This window comes from Anolis carolinensis, chromosome 3 (assembly GCF_035594765.1).
Source record: "Anolis carolinensis isolate JA03-04 chromosome 3, rAnoCar3.1.pri, whole genome shotgun sequence".
In the NCBI taxonomy this organism is placed as follows: domain Eukaryota; kingdom Metazoa; phylum Chordata; class Lepidosauria; order Squamata; family Dactyloidae; genus Anolis; species Anolis carolinensis.
Window position 1 is genome coordinate 190,766,321 of NC_085843.1, and position 22,724 is coordinate 190,789,044.

Genomic DNA, 22,724 nt, shown 5'->3' on the forward strand with positions numbered 1-22,724 from the left:
ATTTGTAACCTTTGGCACCAGCACTGACTAATCTTATCTGGAAGCTGTTGGCTGCGACACAGAGATGTGCAGTACTGTATGTAGCCTTGGCCATCCTCAAATATTAGGACAGACTAGTTTTACTGGCAGCTGGTAGATTATTTACAGAGTTTCCGACCACAGGAGGCAGGACCCACCTCTCAAAGAAGAGAGCAAACTTTTGCTGTACTCACCAATCACAATGAGGGTATAGTTCACATTCATGCTTCCAAAACCATTGGTGGCCTTGCAGATGTATGTTCCTGCATCCTCGCTTTCCACCTCCTTGATTTTCAGCCCTTGTTGCAGGACGCGGAATCTTGTCCATCCATTATGGATCGTGCGTCCATCTTTCATCCACATGGTGAGAGGAGGCGGATCACCCTCCACTGGACAAAGGAGCTTGATCGTTCTTCCTAATCTCACAGATTGCCGGTGGATCACTTTGTCAGCAATTCTGGGTGGGCCTGAGAAAGAAAAAGAAGAAATCCAAAAGGCTATTTTAAAATATGAGAAAATATGAGAATATACTAAAAATTATTAAAACATAAAATCCAACCACAATGGATGAGGTTTCTTAGAAAGTGAAAGTCAAGGACTCCAAAAGAGTCAAGTGACTCTGAGAAATAACTACTTTGGCACTCAGAACTTAAGATACCTTTTTCAGGACAGAAGGGAATAGGAGCGAGGAATGTCAGCTCCTTCCCTTAGCATGAGATTGTCACCCTTAGATTAGTCAGGCTTGGAATTATTATTATTATTATTATTATTATTATTATTATTATTATTATTATTATTTTATTGTATGACACAGCAAACAAAACAGACATGCTGGATTTCATATCACAAAATCACAAGTTGAACACTTCCCAAGTGTCTAGGACTGTGTGATGTATTTTCGGATTATGCATGCAGATCCCAGTAGGGTGGCCTTTTGCAGTTGACAGATCATAATTTTGTCAATGTCTGTTGTTTCCAAATGCCGGCTGAGATCTTTTGGCACGGCACCCAGTGTGCCCATCACCACCAGGACCACCTGTACTGGTTTCTGCCAGAGTCTTTGAAGTTCAATCTTGAGGTCCTGATAGCAACTTCTTCTTCTTCTTCTTCTTCTTCTTCTTCTTCTTATTATTATTATTATTATTATTATTATTATTATTATTATTAGAAACACAACGAGATGAGTCCACACCAGACATTCTGCTGGCTGTTGAATTTGACATGTCAGACACTTCCCAAGTGTCTAGGACTGTGTAATGTAATAATGCGAACAGATCCCAGTAAGGTGGCCTTCTGCAGCTGGCAGTTGGTAATTTTGTCAGCGCTGATTGTGTTTAAGTGCAGGCCAAGGCCTTTAGGCATTGCACCCAGTGTGCCAATCACCACTGGACCACCCTGACTGGCTTGTGCCAGAGTTGTTGTTATCATCATCATCATCATTATCATCATCATGTATATTTATTCCCAGCTTTTTCTCAGTACCAGGAGCTAGAGGTGTGCAATTCGGCCAAAGGGCATGCTGTTTTGGGTCCATTGTCGGCTAGCCCCTCATTCTGTTTACCCAGAAGTTACTCGAATGGGAAGGGGTGTTTCCATTTTCATTCAGCAAAGATTCAGCCCATTGGCTACAATGTGAAAATTTAAAGGCTCAATCCTCAGCCATTTTAAGGCCTATATGCATGAAACTTAGCTCAGTTTTAGACCATATACAACTGCAGGCCTGCCAAGTTTCAAAACAATTCACAAATCTACTGATTTTTTAATAATTATTTTAAGTTTCAATCCTAACATTTTTAAAAATAAGACAAACCACAAGGGAATTGTAGTTGCCGGTTGTGTCCATTCTCAGCCAATCAGAACATGGACACAACCAGGCTTTTTACTGGCTGAGAAACAACGAGAGAGAGAGAGAAACTTCAATTCCCATCATGCTAAGAGACTTTTCAATGTCCGCCCTATGCAAGTGCTGCTGGGAAAATGAGTTTCCAGGAGAGCCTTCTCTGGAAGAGGAGCCTAGAAAACTTTCCTTTGAGAAAAGACGGCCAGCCCCTGCCTCAGGTATATTGCAGACTTAACTCCTTCCTCTCCAGGAACTAATAAAATCTGGCTCTCTTAATCCATTCATTTTTTGGCTATTATATAAAATGGACCACCGAATATTACAAATCATTTTCGTTCAAACTGATTTGGGCCCAAGCCTACCAGGAGCTTGGACTTTTTGCCTGGTTCAATCAGAGCAACACCCTCTGCCTGCCCCATTTCAGGCTCTGAATGCCAGGCAAAAAGCCCCACAAAGTTTATCCATGCCTCACACCTCTGAGGATGCCTGCCATAGATGTGGGTGAAACGTCAGGAGAGAATACTTCTGGAACACGCCGCACAGCCCGAAAGACATACAACAACCCTGTGATCCCAGCCATGAAAGCCTTCAACAACACAAAGCAGCTAATGATTTCAGCCTAGCCATGACTCTTCATTTGCAAGCCTCTAGTTTCACTACAGAAGAAAAGATCACACACGCATTCTTAATCAAACGTCATGTAGCTACCACTACGCACCGACAAAATGAGTGAACGTTACGCATGGAAATTAAGCTGATTTCTTCTCTCACCTCTCCTGCTCAAACATCACAGGCAACAACTCCTTCAGAACCCCCAACTACCCGTTGTTTGAAACATACAAAACCTGAAACCAAAATTAGTAACAGCATTGGCAGCTAAAACAATACGTTTTCCTTTAATGTTTGCATGTATAGAAATTCTCTTTAATAGTGACCAGATGGAGATTGTTCAAAAGACAAAGGAAATCTCATGGAAGTGTACTAGAATGGCTCGAGGTCACAAAAAATTTGCTGGAGAGATACATTATTTCATTGAAAATGATACAGGATATCCTAATAGAATTCGTATCACTGTATGAAATTCACGAGGTCACCGTAAGTCAACATGCAACTTAAAGACAACACACAGGGTTACTGTTTTGTGCAAATGCAGCCCTTTTTGGTTTATGTGTTAGATAATACACACACACATACATAAATACATAAATGCATATTAGTGGCTATCATGCAACCTTCATCTCCAAAGGCAGTCTATCACTGAAAACAAACAACAATAACAACCTCAAGGAAGACTTCCTGTCCTGTTACTAAGTTTTCCAACTTGCATCTGGCTGGTCAGGATTAGAAACACAATGCCTGACAAGAAGCCTTGATACAAACACTCATTATATTGGGTTGTTGTATGTCTTCTGGGCTATGTGGCCATGTTCCAGAAGTATTCTTTCCTGACATTTCGCCCACATCTATGGCAGGCATCCTCAGAGGCTGTGAGGCATGGATAAACTAGCAAGGAAAGGAAAAAATATATATCTGCAGAGAGTCCAGGGTGTGGCAAGAGTCCTTTGTCACTGGGAAGCCAGCATTAAGGTTTCAGTTAATCACCCTAATTAGCATTGGAAAGGTTTTGTCTCTTGCCTGGGAGCATCCTTTGTTCTGTCATTAGCCGTCCTTGGGTCTCCTCTGCCCTCAGAGTGTTGGTTCCCATCTACTGTTTTGATTTTAGAGTTTTTAATAGTGCTAGCCAGATTTTGTTCAGTTTCATGGTTTCCTCCTTTCTGCTGAAGTTGTCCACATGCTTGTGAATTTCAATGGCTTCTCTGTGTAGTCTGACATGACAGTTGTTGGAGTGGTCCAGCATTTCTGTGTTCTCAAAAAATAAAGCCTGTGTCCAGGCTGGTTCATCAAGTGCTCTGCTATGGCTGATTTCTCTGGTTGAATTAGTCTGCAGTGCCTTTCATGTTCTTTGACTCTTGTTTGGGTGCTGCGTTTGGTGGTCCCTATGTATACTTGTCCACAGCTGCATGGTATCCAGTTTATCCATGCCTCACAGCCTCTGAGGATGCCTGCCATAGATGTGGGCGAAACGTCAGGAGAGAATACTTCTGGAACATGGCCACACAGCCCGAAAGACATACAACAACCCTGTGATCCCGGCCATGAAAGCCTTCGACAGCACATACTCATTATATTTTTACCTAATGCACAATAGGAAAAACCCAGGCCCCCTCTACACTGCCATATAACCTAGTTTCTGATCCCAGATTATCTAATTTGAAGTGGATTATAGAGCAGTGTAGAGACATTTAATCCAAAGCAGATAATCTGGGATCAAATACTGGATTGTGGGCACTTCCAGACATGACAGAAATGCTCGCCAAAGTAAGTTTTTAAAACCCACTTGGTGTGCATTTCTTTTTCTACCCCCCCCCCCCCAAAAAAAAACAGGCTTTCTCGGGGGTGTCCCCATGCAATGTCACCCCAACCCACCAAAAAAAGAAGTGATTAAAAGAAAGAAAAACGTATCTGTCGCCATTAAGGTACTGCTGGTGTCTTCCTGGCACAAAGAAATAATGCAGGATTAAAATAATTTGGATGCCTCTGGTAAAAGCACAACGGCCCCGCATTTTTGGGCCTACCTGGAAGGGCCCTATATGGCAGTGATGATCCAGCCCCTATATGAACTGAGATTTCCTAGATGCCTCTTGTGAAAATATGAGTGACAATACTCTTGCATTTTTTAAAAAGAAGTTAAGAGTATCTCATTAAATCATGGGTCTTGAAGCACCTGTGAGATATAATTACACTGTTATGAGTAGACTACATGCACATACACTGGGTGCATGCACTTGATTTCGATAGGCTCTATAGGAACTCTGACTTGTCCTGCATGAGCATCCTAATGCTAAGAAAGACCGTTGGATAGAGCTGCTTGAGAACCTTGACATGTCCAAGAGTAGCCAAAAAGCCTGGCAATTGTTGAGACGCCTGGATAGTGACCCTCTGGTCAACCCTGGACACGCGAACGTGACACCAGATCAGATAGCTCACCAGCTAATTCAGAATGGGAAAACCAACTGCAGCAAAATAAAGATGAAAATCAACAGGGTGCCAGAACTTGAAACCCACCAGTTGTCTTCTCCTCTAAGCCTGAAAGAACTCAGAGAAGCCATCAAGCGATGTAAGACTGGTAAAGCACCTGGCCTAGATGACCTGATGATGGAGCAAATCAAACACTTCGGGGCCAAAGCTGAAAACTGGCTTTTGAAATTCTACAATCAATGCCTGGCACACAAACAGATTCCCAGAGCATGGAGGAAAACTAAGATAATTGCCATCTTAAAACCTGGTAAAGATGCCTCCAATGCCAGGAACTATCGACCAATCTCCCTCTTATGTCATCTATATAAAGTCTATGCGAGGATGCTATTAAATCGACTAGGACCTGTTATCGAACCCAAGCTTATTGCACAACAAGCAGGTTTCAGACCAGGGAAAAACTGTACAGCTCAAATTCTTCATCTGACTGAACATATCGAGGAAGGCTATGAGAAAGGCTGCATTACGGGAACAGTTTTTGTGGACCTTACGGCAGCCTATGACACGGTGCAACATAGAAAAATGCTGCATAAAGTCTACCATATCACCCGGGACTTTGACTTTACAAAAACTGTCCAGACCCTCTTAGAAAACCACAGCTTCTATGTGGAGTTTCAGGGCCAGAAAAGCAGATGGAGGAGGCAAAAGAATGGTTTACCCCAAGGCAGCGTTCTTGCACCAACCTTATTTAATATCTTCACGAACGATCAGCCACAACCACCACTCACAAAGAGCTTTATATATGCTGATGACCTTGGCCTTACAACACAAGCAAAAGATTTTGAAACAGTTGAAAAGCAACTCACCAATGCCTTGAAAGATCTCTCCAGCTACTACAAAGAGAACCACCTGAAGCCTAACCCTGCCAAGACACAAGTGTGTGCTTTCCACCTACGTAACTGCGAAGCCAACAGGAAACTGAAAGTTACTTGGGAAGGCCAAGAGCTCGAACACTGTTTCCATCCTAAATACCTTGGTGTCACCTTAGACCGAACACTAACATATAGGAAACACTGCATGAACACCAAGCACAAAGTAGCTGCACGCAACAACATCCTGCGGAAACTGACTGGCAGCGCATGGGGAGCAGACCCACAAGTAATAAGAACATCAGCCCTGGCCTTGTCTTTCTCAACTGCTGAGTATGCCTGTCCTGTTTGGCACAAGTCTGCCCATGCAAAGCAGGTGGACATAGCACTGAATGAAACATGCAGAATCATCACGGGATGCCTTAAACCTACACCTGTTGATAAACTCTACAAGTTAGCTGGCATTGCCCCTCCTGACGTGCGACGGGAAGTTGCTGCTAACGGTGAGAGAAAAAAGGTCGAACATTGTGAAAGCCACCCACTGCATGGCTATCACCCTCCTCCCACCAGACTCAAATCAAGGAAGGGCTTCATGAGAACCACCACTCCTCTTGATGTTCCTCCAGCAACAGCAAGGGTGTCCCTCTGGGCAGCTAAACCTGGCAATTCTAACTGGATGACCCCCCAAGAGGGTCTTCCCCCTGGGACAAACCAAGAATGGGCAACTTGGAAGTCCCTGAACAGACTCAGAAGTGGAGTGGGCAGATCTAAAGACAACTTGGCAAGGTGGCACTACCTGGAGGAATCCTCCACCCTGTGTGACTGTGGAGCTGAACAAACAACTCAGCATATGTATGCTTGCCCACAATGCCCTGCCTCATGTATGGAGGAGGAGTTGTTTAAAGCTACAGACAATGCGGTTGCTGTTGCCCGCTTTTGGTCCAAAACTATTTAGTTGCTTGTGATTTCCTTTTTTTTATTTCCATTATTTGAAATGTATTTGTTGTACAATGCTTTTGACACGAAATAAATAAATCCCTGCAGGAGCAAGAGTGGCGAAATAAACTATAGCGCTCCGTGTCACACGGGCTTTACTGAGCCATCTAGCAACTACAAACGTCCCTTCTCTGGTTTATTTCCGCCCAAAAAGCCAAAGAGATAATCTAGAGAAGCAGTCTTGTCTTTATGCTCCAGTTTATAGTTTGGGATTCCAGCCAGATGACATAAGAAACCAACCAAGGAACAGAGTTGCATGGTTCTGCACCCTCTGCAACTGGAAGCAATTCAGCAATGTGCACCAGTAGACTGGTTGTTCATAATAAGCTGCAGTTCCCACAAAGCCATGATTTGTCCTATTTCACCAACACACAATATCATCTTCTGCGATATTTAAGAAAAACATTATGCTATTTAACCTCACAGATCAACATCACAATCCCTTAAATATTGAAATCGCTTTCTTTTCTACAGGAGAAAATCCAATGACAGCTTTAACTAAATACCGTTAAACTAAACATAACTCAATAATATGAAATGCTCATGTGGCTAAATAATTATAGATAAATATTTCCAGGATATAAAAAAGGCTTAGGGAAGGCTTTTAAAATCAATCCAGAGCTCATCCCTTCTTTGTTTTAACACTTATAAAGTTGTAAAAAGCACTTTTCTAAATTGGTGTCAGAGAGAGATGTGTTTGACACTGATGCTAAGTTAATATAAAAATCTGAAACTGAGTGATTGTTTATCCAGGAGGAATATAAATGTGAACATATACTGGAAGTATTTTATGATGTCCAGTTGCGTCTCAGAAATCCCCACTTCTCATATACATCCCAGAAGCTGCTATTTTTTTTGTCCTTTTCTTAGAACAAAAAGCAGTGGGCCATGAGAACAAACACACAGTCCATGAACCTACCTCTTTATCTATTTTATTTCTGCACCTTTCCGCGGAGCTGACCATTGCATTGGATAGACCACATTAGTTCTAGATTATTAAATCTGGTTTTCTGTGGGTGATCAGATGGTGAGTACTGGATGGCATATGTTCTGTATCAGAAAGTGGAGCTGACATGGTTTATCCAATGCAATTTTCCGAATCAGCACCCCAAATAATCAAACTGAATCTAAACTTGACCAAAAGCCGATTCATAACCCTTTTGGTACTAATATTGGAGAGTGGTCCCCGGTCAAGTGGTTCTTGTCAAAGTGGGCCCTGGTCAAAATGGGCCCTGTTCAGGTGGACCCCGATCAAGTGGGCCCTGTTCAAGTGGTCCCTGGTCAAAATGGGCCTTGGTCAAGAGGTTTTATTTATTTATTTATTTACAGTATTTATATTCCGCCCTTCTCACCCCGAGGGGGACTCAGGGCTGATTACAATGAACACATATATGGTAAACATTCAATGCCAACAGACAAACAACATATATAGACAGACACAGAGGCATTTAACATTTTTTTCCAGCTTCACGATTCTGGCCACAGGGGGAGCTGTTGCTTCACTGTCCACTAGTGGCTGTACTTCCTCATTCCTTTCCTCATGTTTTGCTGGCAGTATGATGTTGTAAATTAGTTAAATTAGCCTCCCACATAAAGCGTACCTAAATTTCCCTATTTGACAGATGCAACTGTCTTTCAGGGCTGCATAGGTCAACAGCAAGCCGGGCTATTTAATGGTCGGGGGCTTAACCTGACCCAGGCTTCGAACTCATGACCTCTCGGTCAGTAGTGATTTATTGCAGCTGGTTACTAGCCAGCTGCGCCACAGCCCAGCCCAGCACAGTGGGAGCCACTGCCTTAGAGGTACCACTAGAAGCTTCTTGTCACCTCTTCTCAATAACCACTATAGCAACATAAATAGCTATTGCACTGTGAAAAATAATTTTCTCAATTTGAGGATCATTTATGTAAATATATGAGACACGAGGTGCTTAGTTTTCCCCTTTTACTACTAAAGCCTCCGTATCCTTTAAATTTCTCCATCTCTCCTTCCACAGATAAGTTGGTCTATAACTGCATAAAATTTAATTGACTTTCATTCATATACACAAACCTAAAGGAACTGTATTTTCATGAAAATGCATATGGGATATGAAGTTACATAGACTGGCCGAGGGATTTTAGTTATCAGTCTTTTCTGATCAGTCATGATGATCATAATATGGTCTTTGCATAGCAAAACCTCCACTATGGAACTCTTTTCACAAAAAAGATTCTGAGGCCCCTTCTACACTGCCATATAAAATCCATATTATCTGCTTTGAACTGGAATATATGGTAGTGTGGACTCGGATATCCCAGTTGAAAGCAGATATTGTGGGATTTTCTGCCTTGATATTCTGGGTTATATGGCTGTGTGGAAGGGCCCCTTGTCTCCTTTGTGAGCCTGAGAGAGAAGGAAACAGCTGCATGAATTCTTTTAAAATTCCGTATCTCATTCCCCCTCTCCTTGCACCCCAAAAGAGAGTAAGTGAGGTTAAAAAGAAATGCAGGCACAGGAAGGATGCAGGAAACAAAAACCTTTATCTATAAACTATAAGCCAAGCCAAACCCCACAGCAACAATAAGCAGATCAACATACTCCACAAGAACAATTTGTGTTTTTTAAGAAGGAGAGACAGGTCAACAACTAAAACAACTCTCCAAATATTTCTTCCTCTTCAGCAATTCTTCCACTGCACATATGTTTCTTTGTCATTGTCTTTCTCGGGTGGCCTATGAATAGTTTGGTGTTTCTATTCTTCCTTCCGCTTAGGCTCGCATTTTCTGCATATGGTGACCTTGATTCCTATGCTTCTTCTCAGTAATCGCGGAGATAAAAATGCTACCACAACCCTTCCAGTGGTTCTCAACCTATGGGTCCCCAGATGTTTTGGCCTACAACTCTCAGAAATCCCAGCCAGTTTACCAGCTGTTAGGATTTCTGGAAGGCCAAAACATCTGGGGACCCACAGGTTGAGAACCACTGCTTCAAATGATCCCCTGACAACACCCTCAAAATTATACTTTCTTAAAGGGCAAAACTTGATTTAATGCAACAAACATTAACAACTTGGTAGTGATCTCTGGGTAAAAACTACAGGATTCTGCCAAGATGTCCATAATTTACATCATTTTTTCAAATTTTTCATGTATGCATTTATCCTTCTTTTTGAGTTTTTGACATACTGGTAGTTCTTGTTTTATTATTTTAATGATGTTATTGTTCAGCTACCTCCACCTATTATTGGCCTAAATTCTCTTTTAATCCTCACTGGATGAGAGCCATTGAATCCATTAGATTTATCTCTATATTGACTTACTATTCAACACTTAATTGAATGAGTGTGTTCCACTTGCGATGAACCAAAAGAATGCCAACTGTTGGATACATTAAAAATTCAAAATTACAATAAATAAATAAATAAACATGTTTGAAATCTGGCATACCATTATGTCTGCAATTCCAATCTTTCAAAACCAAAGGCATATTTTCCCCAAAACCATGAAAATAATCACAAAATGGTGGCACAATGGGTTAATCCCTTGTGTAGCTGAACTGCTGACCTGAAGGTTGGCAGTTTGAATCCTCAGGACAGGGTGCACTCCCACTGTTAGCCCTAGCTCCTGCCAACCAAGCAGTTCAAAAACATGCAAATGTGTGAGTAGATCAATAGGTCTCTGGTGAGAAAAGGCAAAAAGACTCTCCAAGCAATCATGCTGAACACACGACCAGAAGGTGTCTAAGGACATAGGCTCCTCGGCCTGGAAATTGAGAAAGAGCACCTCCCCCAGAGCCGGAAATGAAAGGAGAAGCCTTTGCCTTTGTCTGTGTATTTGTGTCTCATTGTATGTTATGTAACAAGGCACAGAATGTTTGTCTGTGTCTGTTTCTGTAATCCACTTTAAGTAACTTCGGGGAGAAGGGTGGTATATAAATAAAGCATTATTATTATTATTATTATTATTGACACAACAACATAGTCTGACACAGCAAACAAGATAGATATGCTGAATTTCGTATCACAAAATCACAAGTCGAACACTTCCCAAGCGTTTAGGACTGTGTGATGTATTTTCAGATGATGATGATGATTATTATTGTTGTTGTTATTACTACCTTCGGGGAGAAGGGTGGTATATAAATAAAGCATTATTATTATTATTATTATTATTATTATTATTATTATTATTATTATTATTATTATTATTGGCACAACAACATAGTCTGACACAGCAAACAAGATAGATATGCTGAATTTCGTATCACAAAATCACAAGTCGAACACTTCCCAAGTGTCTAGGACTGTGTGATGTATTTTCAGATGATGATGATGATGATGATTATTGTTATTACTACTACAGTGGAGTTTCACTTACCTAACATAAATGGGCTGGCAGAACATTGGATAAGCAAAAATGTTGGATAATAAGGAGGGATTAAGTAAAAGCCTATTAAATGTCAAATTTATTTATTTATTATTTATTTACAGCATTTATATTCCGCCCTTCTCACCCCGAAGGAGACTCAGGGCGGATCACATTACATTCGATGCCTTTTTAACATAGAACAAACACAAGACAAACATAGGCTCCGAGCGGGCCTCAAACTCATGACCTCCTGGTCAGAGTGATTCATTGCAGCTGGTTTCAGCTGGCTTGCTCTCCAGCCTGCGCCACAGCCTGGGCTGTGATTTTACAAATTAAGCACCAAAAACATCATGTTTTACAACAAATCGAGAGAAAAAGCAGTCCAAAACGTGGCAATGTTATGTAGTAATTACTGTATTTATGAATTTAGCACCAAAACATCACAATGTATTGAAAACATTGTCTACAAAAACATTGGCTACTAACAAATTGACTACAAATACAGAATTGCATAAAATGAACTTACAGTAGCAACATTGTCAGAAATTAAATCCATAAAAAGTTCAATCCTTGCTGCCTAGAGAAACACCTGTGGATCAGGGCAGGAAGCAAACTGTGTTGGATAATCCAGAACGTTGGATAAGCAAATGTTGGATAATGAGACTCTACTGTATTATTAAAAGAGTTTTCTGTAGCTCCCATTCATGCCAAGGGGCCTTGTGAGCAGAATTTCTTGCTGGATTGCCATATTTACTCAAGTATAATATGCCATCAATTGTAATGAGCACCTCAATTTTGAAGGTGCACACTGTATGACATGGTATATGGTATGTGCCACAGGAAACCCAAGAATTCTGCTGTGGTCATCCCATTGGTCAATATCTCAAGTGCTAGCATGAATTTATAAGGAAGTAATAAGCAAAGCAGTTACGATAATTTCATTTGAATTATTTAAACGGTTCATCTCATATGTGCATCGACAAATGTGCTGATTTATTTCAGACCTGCTCGGACCTACAAGCAACTGGAATCCCCACTCTGGTTATTTAAAAAGAGAGAGAAAGAGGTCACACACCTGTCTCCTTGAACAGCTGGGTCATCTTCAGTTTAGATCCCACGGCAGTGGCTCCTCTTTTATCAGATACCACTGGGGGAAGGGGGAGAAAGTTCCCTTTACTATCTTGCCTAAGCTTTTAAAACATACAGTTGTCCTTTCCTCCTTCAGATCCCTTCACCCCACGTTGGCTTACGCAGAAGGCGCACTTAACTTTGATAACATACATCAAAATTGCATTTAAAAATTCAATGAACTCCACCGAGGAGATCCTTGAAAGTTAACTATAGAAGATTTGAATTAGGTTTCCCATTCATGCTTCAGACATTTTCTGTACAGAAATGCATATAAATTCCTTGGTATAACTATTTTTTTTTAAAAAAAAACAAGTAATACATACTTTTAAAAATCAGCATATTTTGGAAGATAGGAAATACACTAATGTCTCTTTGTAAATATTAGTTACAAATATCATATGTTTACAGTTTTGTTCTAAACAATATTTTTGCAATATGTTGTCGAAGGCTTTCATATCTGGAATCACTGGGTTGTTGTGAGTTTTCCGGGCTGTATCACCATGATCCAGAAGCATTCTCTCCTAATGTTTCGCCCACATCTATGGCAGGCATCCTCAGAGGTTGTGAGGTTTGCTGGAAAATAGACAAGTGAGGTTTGCTTCTGGAACATATCCAAACAGCCTGGAAAACTCACAGCAACCCAATATTTTTTACATATTTACTTAAATGGAATGTGACTTATTTGACAGAATGTATTAAAGTCCTTTGGTTATTTGAGTGAAAATATTTACTCAGTATACTTTAGTACTGCAACAATACAAAGCCTGCATTTTACATCCAAATACAGAATTATTGCTGATTTGACTCCTTGTGCTATATTATGTTTATTTAGTTTCTCCTTGGTTAATTTTCGGTTGTTTATACATTACATTGAGTTTATTTTATTTAATGTCTCATCTTGATTGTTGTTTGTCTGTTTTTGGCATTGAATGTTTGCCATTTCTGTTATTCTTTGGAAACCGCCCTGAGTCCCTTTGGGGAGAGAGGGCAGGTTATAAATAAAGTGTTAGTATTCTTTCCAGGAACCTTGGGAGAGGCCCTTTATTCGGCTATTGCCGCTACAGTTTATGGGCCATTCATACATACATACTGTATTCGTTCAATTTCTAAGAAATGCTTTTTAATATATAAATAAATACCTCTAAAAATGGGGTGCATCTTAGAATCACGGGTGGATCATATGTATTTTTGTTGGTGGTAGTGGTACTCCTCTCAGGCATAACACAAGCACACAATGTCAGATAAAGTGAATGGGGCTCTTCAATGCACCAGGTATGAAACCACAATGAGGATTTCAAAACCCTGGCTAACATACTGTCTAGAAAAGGAAGGCCCTTGTGATTCCTCCTACCCAAATGTTTCTTTTTCCCCTTCCATCTCTAACAGTGAGTGAATATGCCCTATCCGCAAGGTATACTTAGTTCCCACTGCTCTGTCTGTTTCCCCTTCCTCAATCATGGTTATGGGAGACAGGAGTGTATATCCAAACCTTAGATTTCACTATGTGTGCCTTTCATTGTATGAGAGAATCTCCTTGAAGAAAAGTCCAACTGCTTTCTAATGGTGCATTGATACTGTAGAATTAATGCAGTTTGACACCACTTTAACTGTCGTGGCTCAATGCTACAGAATCCTGGCAGTAGTAGTTTTACGTGATTTTTATCAGTGTCTTCTGTGCCAAAGACTGCTGGTGCCTCACCAAACTACAATCCCAGATTTCCTTAGTGTTGTGCCATGGAACTTAAGGTGGATTGTTAGCTGCTTTGAGTCTTCACTGGGAGAAAGACAGGGTATAAATCAAGATAATAATAATAATAATAATAATAATAATAATAATAATAATAATAATAATAATAATAATAATAATAATAATAAACGCAAAGATACTATGGGACTTCCGAATCCAGACTGACAAAGTTCTGGAACACAACACACCAGACATCACAGTTGTGGAAAAGAAAAGGTTTGGATCATTGATGTCGCCATCCCAGGTGACAGTCGCATTGGCGAAAAACAACAGGAAAAACTCAGCCGCTATCAGGACCTCAAGATTGAACTTCAAAGACTCTGGCAGAAACCAGTACAGGTGGTCCCGGTGGTGATGGGCACATTGGGTGCCGTGCCAAAAGATCTCAGCAGGCATTTGGAAACAATAGACATTGACAAAATTACGATCTGCCAACTGCAAAAGGCCACCCTGCTGGGATCTGCGTGCATCATCCGAAAATACATCACACAGTCCTAGACACTTGGGAAGTGTTCGACTTGTGGTTTTGTGATATGAAATCCAGCATATCTATCTTGTTTGCTGTGTCATAATAAAATAATAATAATAATAATAATAATAATAATAATAATAATAATAATAATAAGGAAAAGCTGACAAGGAGAAGACCTGGCTATGGCTCACAAATGGGACACTGAAGAAGGAGACAGAAGGCCTGGTTCTTGCAGCCCCGGAGCAAGCCATCAGAACAAATGCAATTAAGGCCAAGATCGAAAAATCAGCCGATGACCCAAAATGCAGACTGTGCAAGGAAGCGGATAAAAGCATTGATCATATCCTCAGCTGCTGTAAGAAAATCGCACAGACAAGACTACAAACAGAGGCACAACTATGTGGCCCAAATGATTCATTGGAACTTATGCCTCAAGTACCACCTCCCAGCAGTAAAGAACTGGTAGGATCACAAACCTGCAAAGGTAATGGAAAATGAACACGCAAAGATACTCTGGGACTTTCGAATCCAGACTGACAAAGTTCCGGAACACAACACACCAGACCTCACGGTTGTGGAAAAGAAAAAGGTTTGGATTATTGATGTTGCAATCCCAGGTGACAGTCGCATTGATGAAAAACAACAGGAAAAACTCAGACTTTTCTTTTTCTTTTCTTTCTTTCTTTTTTTCCCCCTCCGGTTTTCTCTTTTCACCTATTTTTAGAACCCTTTCACTTCCCTCACTTTCCTATCAATATATTGTTCCACCACTTTCGATGTATTATGTTTCTTTACAAAATAAAAAATAATGAGGGGAAAAAAAGACTCTGGCAGAAACCAGTACAGGTGGTCCCGGTTGTAACTGGCACACTGGGTGCTGTGCCAAAAGATCTCAGCCGGCATTTGGAAACAATAGACATTGACAAAATTACGTTCTGTCAACTGCAAAAGGCCACCCTACTGGGATTTGCGCGCATCATCCGAAAATACATCACACAGTCCTAAACGCTTGGGAAGTATTTGACTTGTGATTTTGTGATATGAAATCCAGCATTTCTATCGTGTTTGCTGTGTCATACAATGTTGTTGTGTCAATAATAATGGCAATTAAAGTGGTTTCAAATTGCATTAATTCTTTATTATAGAGTCAATCCCAGGTCCCAGTTACACTACCATATAATACAGTTTCAAACTGCATTATATGGCAGTGTAAATGGATACCCAGTCTCTACATTTCTGCAGCTATCTTATTATCTTTATTTTTCCTCATACAATTAGACATTTAACGTCTTTTTATTCAGGTGCCATTTATGTAATGTTTTATGTTATCTATTTTTTTATTACACAGTATCCTAAGACCTGTAAATCATAGGGCAAGTAATAAAATATAAAGTAATCAATAAATGTGGGACTAAAGTTTTAGGTGAGGATAGTGAGCTTTCCACTTCTCACTTATCCAACATAAACGGGCCAGCAGAATGTTGGATAAGCAAATGTGTTGGATAATAAGGAGGGATTAAGGAAAAGCCTGTTAAACATCAAATTAGGTTATGATTTTACAAATTAAGCCCCAAAACATCATGTTATACAACACTTTTGACAGAAAAAGTAGTTCAATATGCAGTAATGCTATGTAGTAATTACTGTATTTATGAATTTAGCACCAAAATATCACGATATATTGAAAACATTGACTACAAAAATGCGCTGGATAATCCAGAATTTTGGATAAGCGAGTGTTGGATAAGTGAGACTCTACTGTATCTGCAAAGGAGGCAGCAGAAAGGGAGTCCTAGAAACCCGCTTTAGCAGAGTCCCTGTGTAGATGGCCTGAGAAAACTGTTACCCTTGGTGTGCCTGGGAGGCAGAGAGTTAATATGGGAAACGCAGTAATTCAGGTCAATCTGTCTGCCAATAGGCATGTTTATGAAAGCATCCCACTTCAGTTTTAAGAGAAGCATTGAAGCTTTGTCATAACCTGTTCGGTGAATTCAAATCTTACTGTAAACTGACCTGCTTAAACACAAAAAAACTTTGAAGTCAATTCAATAGGCAAGTATATAATAACGAGATTTACGGTTCTGCAAGAAAGTCTTGATGTTTTGATTGTGACTTGAACTGAGTGATATAATTTAGTAACACCGCTGAAAGTGAAGGTTAAGTGCTTTCCCAACTCCACACATTCCAGTGCACAGAGGCCTCCTTTTTCTGCAGGATCTGGGCAGACAGGAGGACACTACAATAGCAATTGCTTCCAATTCAACCTTGTTATTTTTGTACAGAGAAGCTATTCTATAGTTTGAGGTTCACACAGGGTCTTCACACAATTGTTGAACCATGTCCTGGGAGACCATGTGGCCATGATACAGTTCAAAGCAAGTTTTATTAATACACTAAATATAGCTGCAAAAGAGGAAATTCCAAGGAAGGTCAGTTAGGTTGGACAATTTTTTGAAATAGAGAAGTAATATATAATGTTTTTTCAAGTGTATAAAGCAATTTATTTAAGTTTTAGTAGCCTCTTGGGGTAACGATTTTTATTGTTTAATGCCAAACCATGTTAACTTTTTCTCGAAGATAAGATTTCTTGTGAACCAATACTTGCAGCTTAGCCACTTTGCTTAATTTCTGCAGCCTTCACCCAGTACACGCTTTGACAATGTGTGCACAAAAGGATGAAGCAGCACTTCGGGCTTTGTGCCATAATAATCAGATGGGGGATGCATCTACATGGACTCTTAACTTTGAAGAGAAGGTAAATCAGTTATATGGTGGCTACATGATGCACAGAGCTTTTTCGGATTAATGTAGCCATGAACCACATTAATAAATGTGGTCTGTGGCTCCAGAGTTTCCCCAAGAATCTGGAGGAAGTGTGACTTCGGGCTGTGTAAACAGTAGGGCCTGTTCTCAGATGGACAAGGAATGGCACTTTCCATCTCCTTCCCATTTTCATCAAAACAGCATCCGGTGAGCTTGAGATGGCTGATGGCCATCGCTTATCACATGGAGTGACTTCAAGGGATCTGAGAAGGGAAAGGAGAAGCCAATTCTTCCTTTCCACCATCACCTCTCCTCTGTCGCTCTGGCACCCCAGCTGACATAAGAACCATCCCAATTTGACCCTTCAGATCAATCTAGGGGTATTGAGTCTGTGTACATTGGTGAAGGACTAGAGCAGGGGTCCTCAAACTTTTTAAGTGGAGGGCCGATTCACAGTGCCTCAGACTGTTGGGGGGCCGGACTTTGATGAAAAAGTCAAAAAATTAGGATTGTTTTGGTATGCCTTAATGTCATTTCAGACTTAGGTCAACCCTAACATAAGACCATAGGTAAACAAAGAGACATCCAAAGACCATCTAGATCAGGGGTCCCCAAACTTTTGAAGCAGAGGGCCGGTCCACAATCCTTCAAACTGTTGAGGGGCCGAATTATCATTTGAAAAAAACAAAACAAATTCCTATGCATACTGCACATGTCTTATTTGTAGTGCAACAACTACAACGAAAAAACAATACAATTTTAACCAACATAAACCTATTGGGATTTCAATGGAAAGTGTGGGCCTGCTACTGGCCAATGAGATAGTCAGGTTAATTAGGATTGTTGTTGTTGTGTGCCTTCAAGTCATTTCAGACTTTGGCTGAGCCTAAGTCTAAAATTAATTATTTATTTACTGCATTTATTTACTACATTTATATCCCACCCTACATTTCCTACATTTATACCCTGAAGGGGATTCAGAGCAGCTGTATGTACATACAATATATTATATTATTAGCATAACACAATATTAGCATTATATATTACTATATTGAACTATACCACTATACTATTATATAATATGTAATATATAACATATAATTAATATTATTATATGGTATTACTATTATACCATATGTTATATTATATTGTATAACATAATATTATTATCATGTGATGCGGCTGCTAAGAAAGCCAACGGGATTTTGGCCTGCATCAATAGGGGAATAGCGTCTAGATCCCAGGAAGTCCTGCTCCCCCTCTATTCTGCCTTGGTCAGACCACACCTGGAATACTGTGTCCAATTTTTGGCACCGCAGTTGAAGGGAGATGTTGACAAGCTGGAAAGCGTCCAGAGGAGGGCGACTAAAATGATTAAGGGTCTGGAGAACAAGCCCTATGAGGAGCGGCTTAAAGAGCTGGGCATGTTGTTTAGCCTGCAGAAGAGAAGGCTGAGAGGAGACATGATAGCCATGTACAAATACGTGAAGGGAAGTCATAGGGAGGAGGGAGCAACCTTGTTTTCTGCTGCCCTGCAGACTAGGATGCGGAACAATGGCTTCAAACTACAGGAAAGGAGATTCCACCTGAACATCAGGAAGAACTTCCTCACTGTGAGGGCTGTTCGACAGTGGAACTCTCTCCCCCGGGCCGTGGTGGAGGCTCCTTCTTTGGAGGCTTTTAAGCAGAGGCTGGATGGCCATCTGTCGGGGGTGTTTTGAATGCGATTTCCTGCTTTTTAGCAGGGGGTTGGACTGGATGGCCCATGAGGTCTCTTCCAACTCTACTATTCTATGATTCTATGATATTATTAAAACTGATATAAAATTATTATATTATAAAACTGAGGGCAGGGGCCAGGTAAATGACCTTGGAGGGCCTCATCCGGCCCCCGGGCCTTAGTTTGGGGACCCCTGATCTAGATGGTATCATAAGACCATCAGTAAGGAAAGGGACCCTCAAAGGCCATCTAGATGATCTCATCAGGCCATCAGAAGACCATAGATACGGAAAGGGGCCCCCAAAGGCCATCTAGACAATCTCATAAAACCATAGATAAGGAAAGAGACTCTCAAAGGCCATCTAAACGGTCTCATAGGAGCATAGGTAAGGAAAGTGACCTCCAAAAGCCATCTAGATGGTCTCATAAGGCCGTAGCTAAGCAAAGAGACCTTCAAAGACCATCTAGACAATCTCATAAGACCATAGGTAAGCAAAGAGACCTCCAAAGACCAGGTAGACTGAGGTCAACCCTAAGTCTAAAGTTTAGGATAGGGGCCAGGTCAATGACCTTGGAGGGCCGCATCCGGCCCACGGGCCTTAGTTTGGGCACCCCTGCACTAGAGAAAGGGAGTGATGAAAAAGAAATTCAGAAAGTTCTGCTACAATTAGGATGTTTCAAGGGAGAAGCACCAGAAAAGCATGTATTGTCACTATACCGTATTTCTTTTTAAAAATCTGTCACCTGTATTTCTGGCCATACTGTTTACCACACGAGATATAGCTAAATAATATGTATTTCTTCCTGTAGACCACTGCTTCTTAAACTGTGGGTCCCAACCCCAAGAGGGATCTTCTTAACTCAGTGTTGGGGGTTGCAAAAAAAAATTGGCAAAAGTAAAAGGTTTCTGAATACCCTCCATTTAGACAAATCTTTTAGCAACAATGTGCAGTAACGATAATGGAAATGCTTCTACTGGACTACACAAAAAAGGAAAATATTTAGCAAGGCCTGCAAATGCATATGATTTCTACCAGTTGTGTGAACCTATTTTTTAAAGCACACTACCACTAATAGATAAAGAAGTAGTGCAAAATTAACTCTTGCTAAAGTAACTCCAAGACAAATTCTGAAAATCAGTTGTTAAAATGTAAGATGACATTTGGTTCAACTATAAAATGAGATATATTTAATTCTTGAAAATTGTTTTTCAGGAAAAAGAATAAATAGTAACAGCCACCATTTATTTAAAAGTGCTTCTATGTACACTACTAAAAACTTCTTAGAATTAAAGAATGAGATGCAGAGAAAGGTACAGTGTTCCCTCACTTATCGCGGGGGTTAGGTTCCAGGACCACCCGCAATAAGTGAAAGTCCACAAAGTAGGGACATTATATTTATTTTAATATTTATACATTATTTTAGTAGTTATACACTATTTTAAGTCTTTATCAACCAATCGTGTGTTGATAAATCACCTCCTTCTCCTCCCATTGCCGCTTGGGCTCTTTTTCTCTCCCTTTGGCTTCACCTTCCTTCCTTCCTTAGGCTGTAAATTGTAATTGTTTATGATTTATAATAGTCTTTTAGAGTTTATTGAAAAACCACAAAATAGCGAATCCGCAAAAAGTGAACCGCGACGTAGTGAGGGAACACTGTACAATTCTGTGTTCGCTCATCCAACCATATTGGTCAACTCTTTTCAAAGTCAATTTTCAAGATTTGCTTCTGATTTAGTGCTAATGAATGAACAACATTGATATTTGTCAATTATGCCAGAGATTATACTGTAGCCATGACAGTTCAAGTCTCAATGCCAATAAATTTTATCAACAAGATCTGACTTTTATTGAAAAAAATGACAATATAAGAAGGAACAGGGTGGTTAATAGGAAGATGAGCTATAGCAAAAGCAATCAGAGACTAAAATGCAAAGTCTCAATAAATAATATTACAAATATTACATGGAAAACCTGCCAATATAAGTTAAATCTAAACAATAATCAATATAATCATAATCCAAGTGCATGTTCCATTTTAAGAGGCATATTAAAATGAAGAAATTTAAAGATTCTACACTGAACCATAGGAGGAATCGGCTCATGTAGATATAACCACAGGTGCTTGGAATGCATAAGCCAAAAACAGAGCAGAACCAAACATCGTTGTAAAATTTAATCTAGGAAGAAGAAATGAAGCAACAAAACAACATATTGAATTTGTGAGTTCAACAGTTTCTAAACTATTGTTACTATTGTTTGCAATTGGAAACATATTCTTAGGCAAATCACAGATGGCTATATGCACAAACTTCACCAGTTAGCTAATCTAGAAATCAAAAAGACAGTATAATTGGAAACAGAGGATGGAGAAGTTCCCCCTTTCTTCTAAAACAAGAGCACAGAGAATGAACCAATAATATAAAAACATCCAGAACACTCAAAGAAGTGCATTAAATCAAAATACAATCTAAAAAATATCCCTACAGAATTGAAAAGAGCAGATTTGCATTAATAAATGCAAGTGACAAAAAAACTCTGGACTAAAACTAGGGACATTCTCAGAGAAGAGTACAAAAAAGCTTTTTTGAAAAAAATAAAAGAAAAGAAAATGTCATTGTATGACTGATAACATTATTCCAATTATTAGAAAAGTGAAAATGTGACAAAAATGGTCTCAGAATCCTGAATGCAACAACTCAGAAATGTGTACTTGGGGACAAAGAGAATTATTAGAATAAGCAACAGAAGCAAATCGAAGATAATAAAAACGTAGGCATAGAAACTTCTTTCCCAAGATTTGAGGAATCGAAGAAAATTTAAACCAAGATTAGGAATGCTATATGGCCAAAAGGGGAACATATTATATGATCAAGATGAAAATAAAATTTGGTGAAAATAACACATTGAAAAGCTACAGAAAAGAGATGGAAGGAGAGCAGATTTCATAGAATCATAAAATCACAGAGTTGGAAGAGACCTCGTGGGCCATCCAGTCCAACCCCCTGCCAAGAAGCAGGAAAATCGCATTCAAATGACAGGTGGCCATCCATCCTGTTTAAAAGCCTCCAAAGAAGCACCTCCACCACACTCCGTGGCAGAGAGTTCTACTGCTGAACAGCTCTCACAGTGAGGAAGTTTTTCCTGACGTTCAGGTGGAATCTCCTTTCCTGTAGTTTGAAGCCATTGTTCCGCATCCTAGTGTCCAGGGCAGCAGAAAACAAGCTTGCTCCCTCCTCCCTACGACTTCCCCTCACATATTTATATGTGGCTATCATGTTTCCTCTCAACATTCTCTTCTGCAGGCTAAACGTGCCCAGCTCTTTAAGACTCTCCTCATAGGGCTTGTTCTCCAGACCCTTGATCATTTTAGTCGCCCTCCTCTGGACACATTCCAGCTTGTCAACATCTCCCTTCAATTGCGGTGCCCAGAATTGGACACAGTGGGATTCCAGGTGTGGTCTGACCAAGGCAGAATAGAGGGGTAGAATGACTTCCCTGGATCTAGACACTAGACTCCTATTCATTTATTTCTTTAAGGAAGAATCGTTTGACTATGAATTATGAATAATTTCATAATTTTGGAAAGGGAAAAGAAACTGCTGTCAAAGCATTTGAGAGAAATCAATCATTTGGAAGAAATAGCAAATGATTAGAACTGTTTCAGGTGATGCAGTTCGTCCAAACTCTTAACAAAAATATGCTAACAAATATAAAAAATAAAAAATGACAGACAGATGAGAAATATTAAATATACATTCCAGTTCACAAGAAAGAGGTCGC

The 22,724-nt window shown here is 40.0% G+C and overlaps 1 protein-coding gene across 2 annotated transcripts in view; it reads right to left on the reverse strand.

Moving 5' to 3' along the window:
* fgfrl1 (fibroblast growth factor receptor like 1) overlaps positions 1 to 22,724 on the reverse strand; it is a 243,214-nt gene that overhangs the window by 110,413 nt on the left and 110,077 nt on the right. For both annotated transcript variants that reach the window (XM_008121947.3, XM_008121946.3), the window contains exon 3: positions 213 to 485. In XM_008121947.3, the coding sequence (XP_008120154.1) occupies positions 213 to 485 (273 nt within the window). The remainder of the gene's footprint in view (positions 1 to 212; positions 486 to 22,724) is intronic.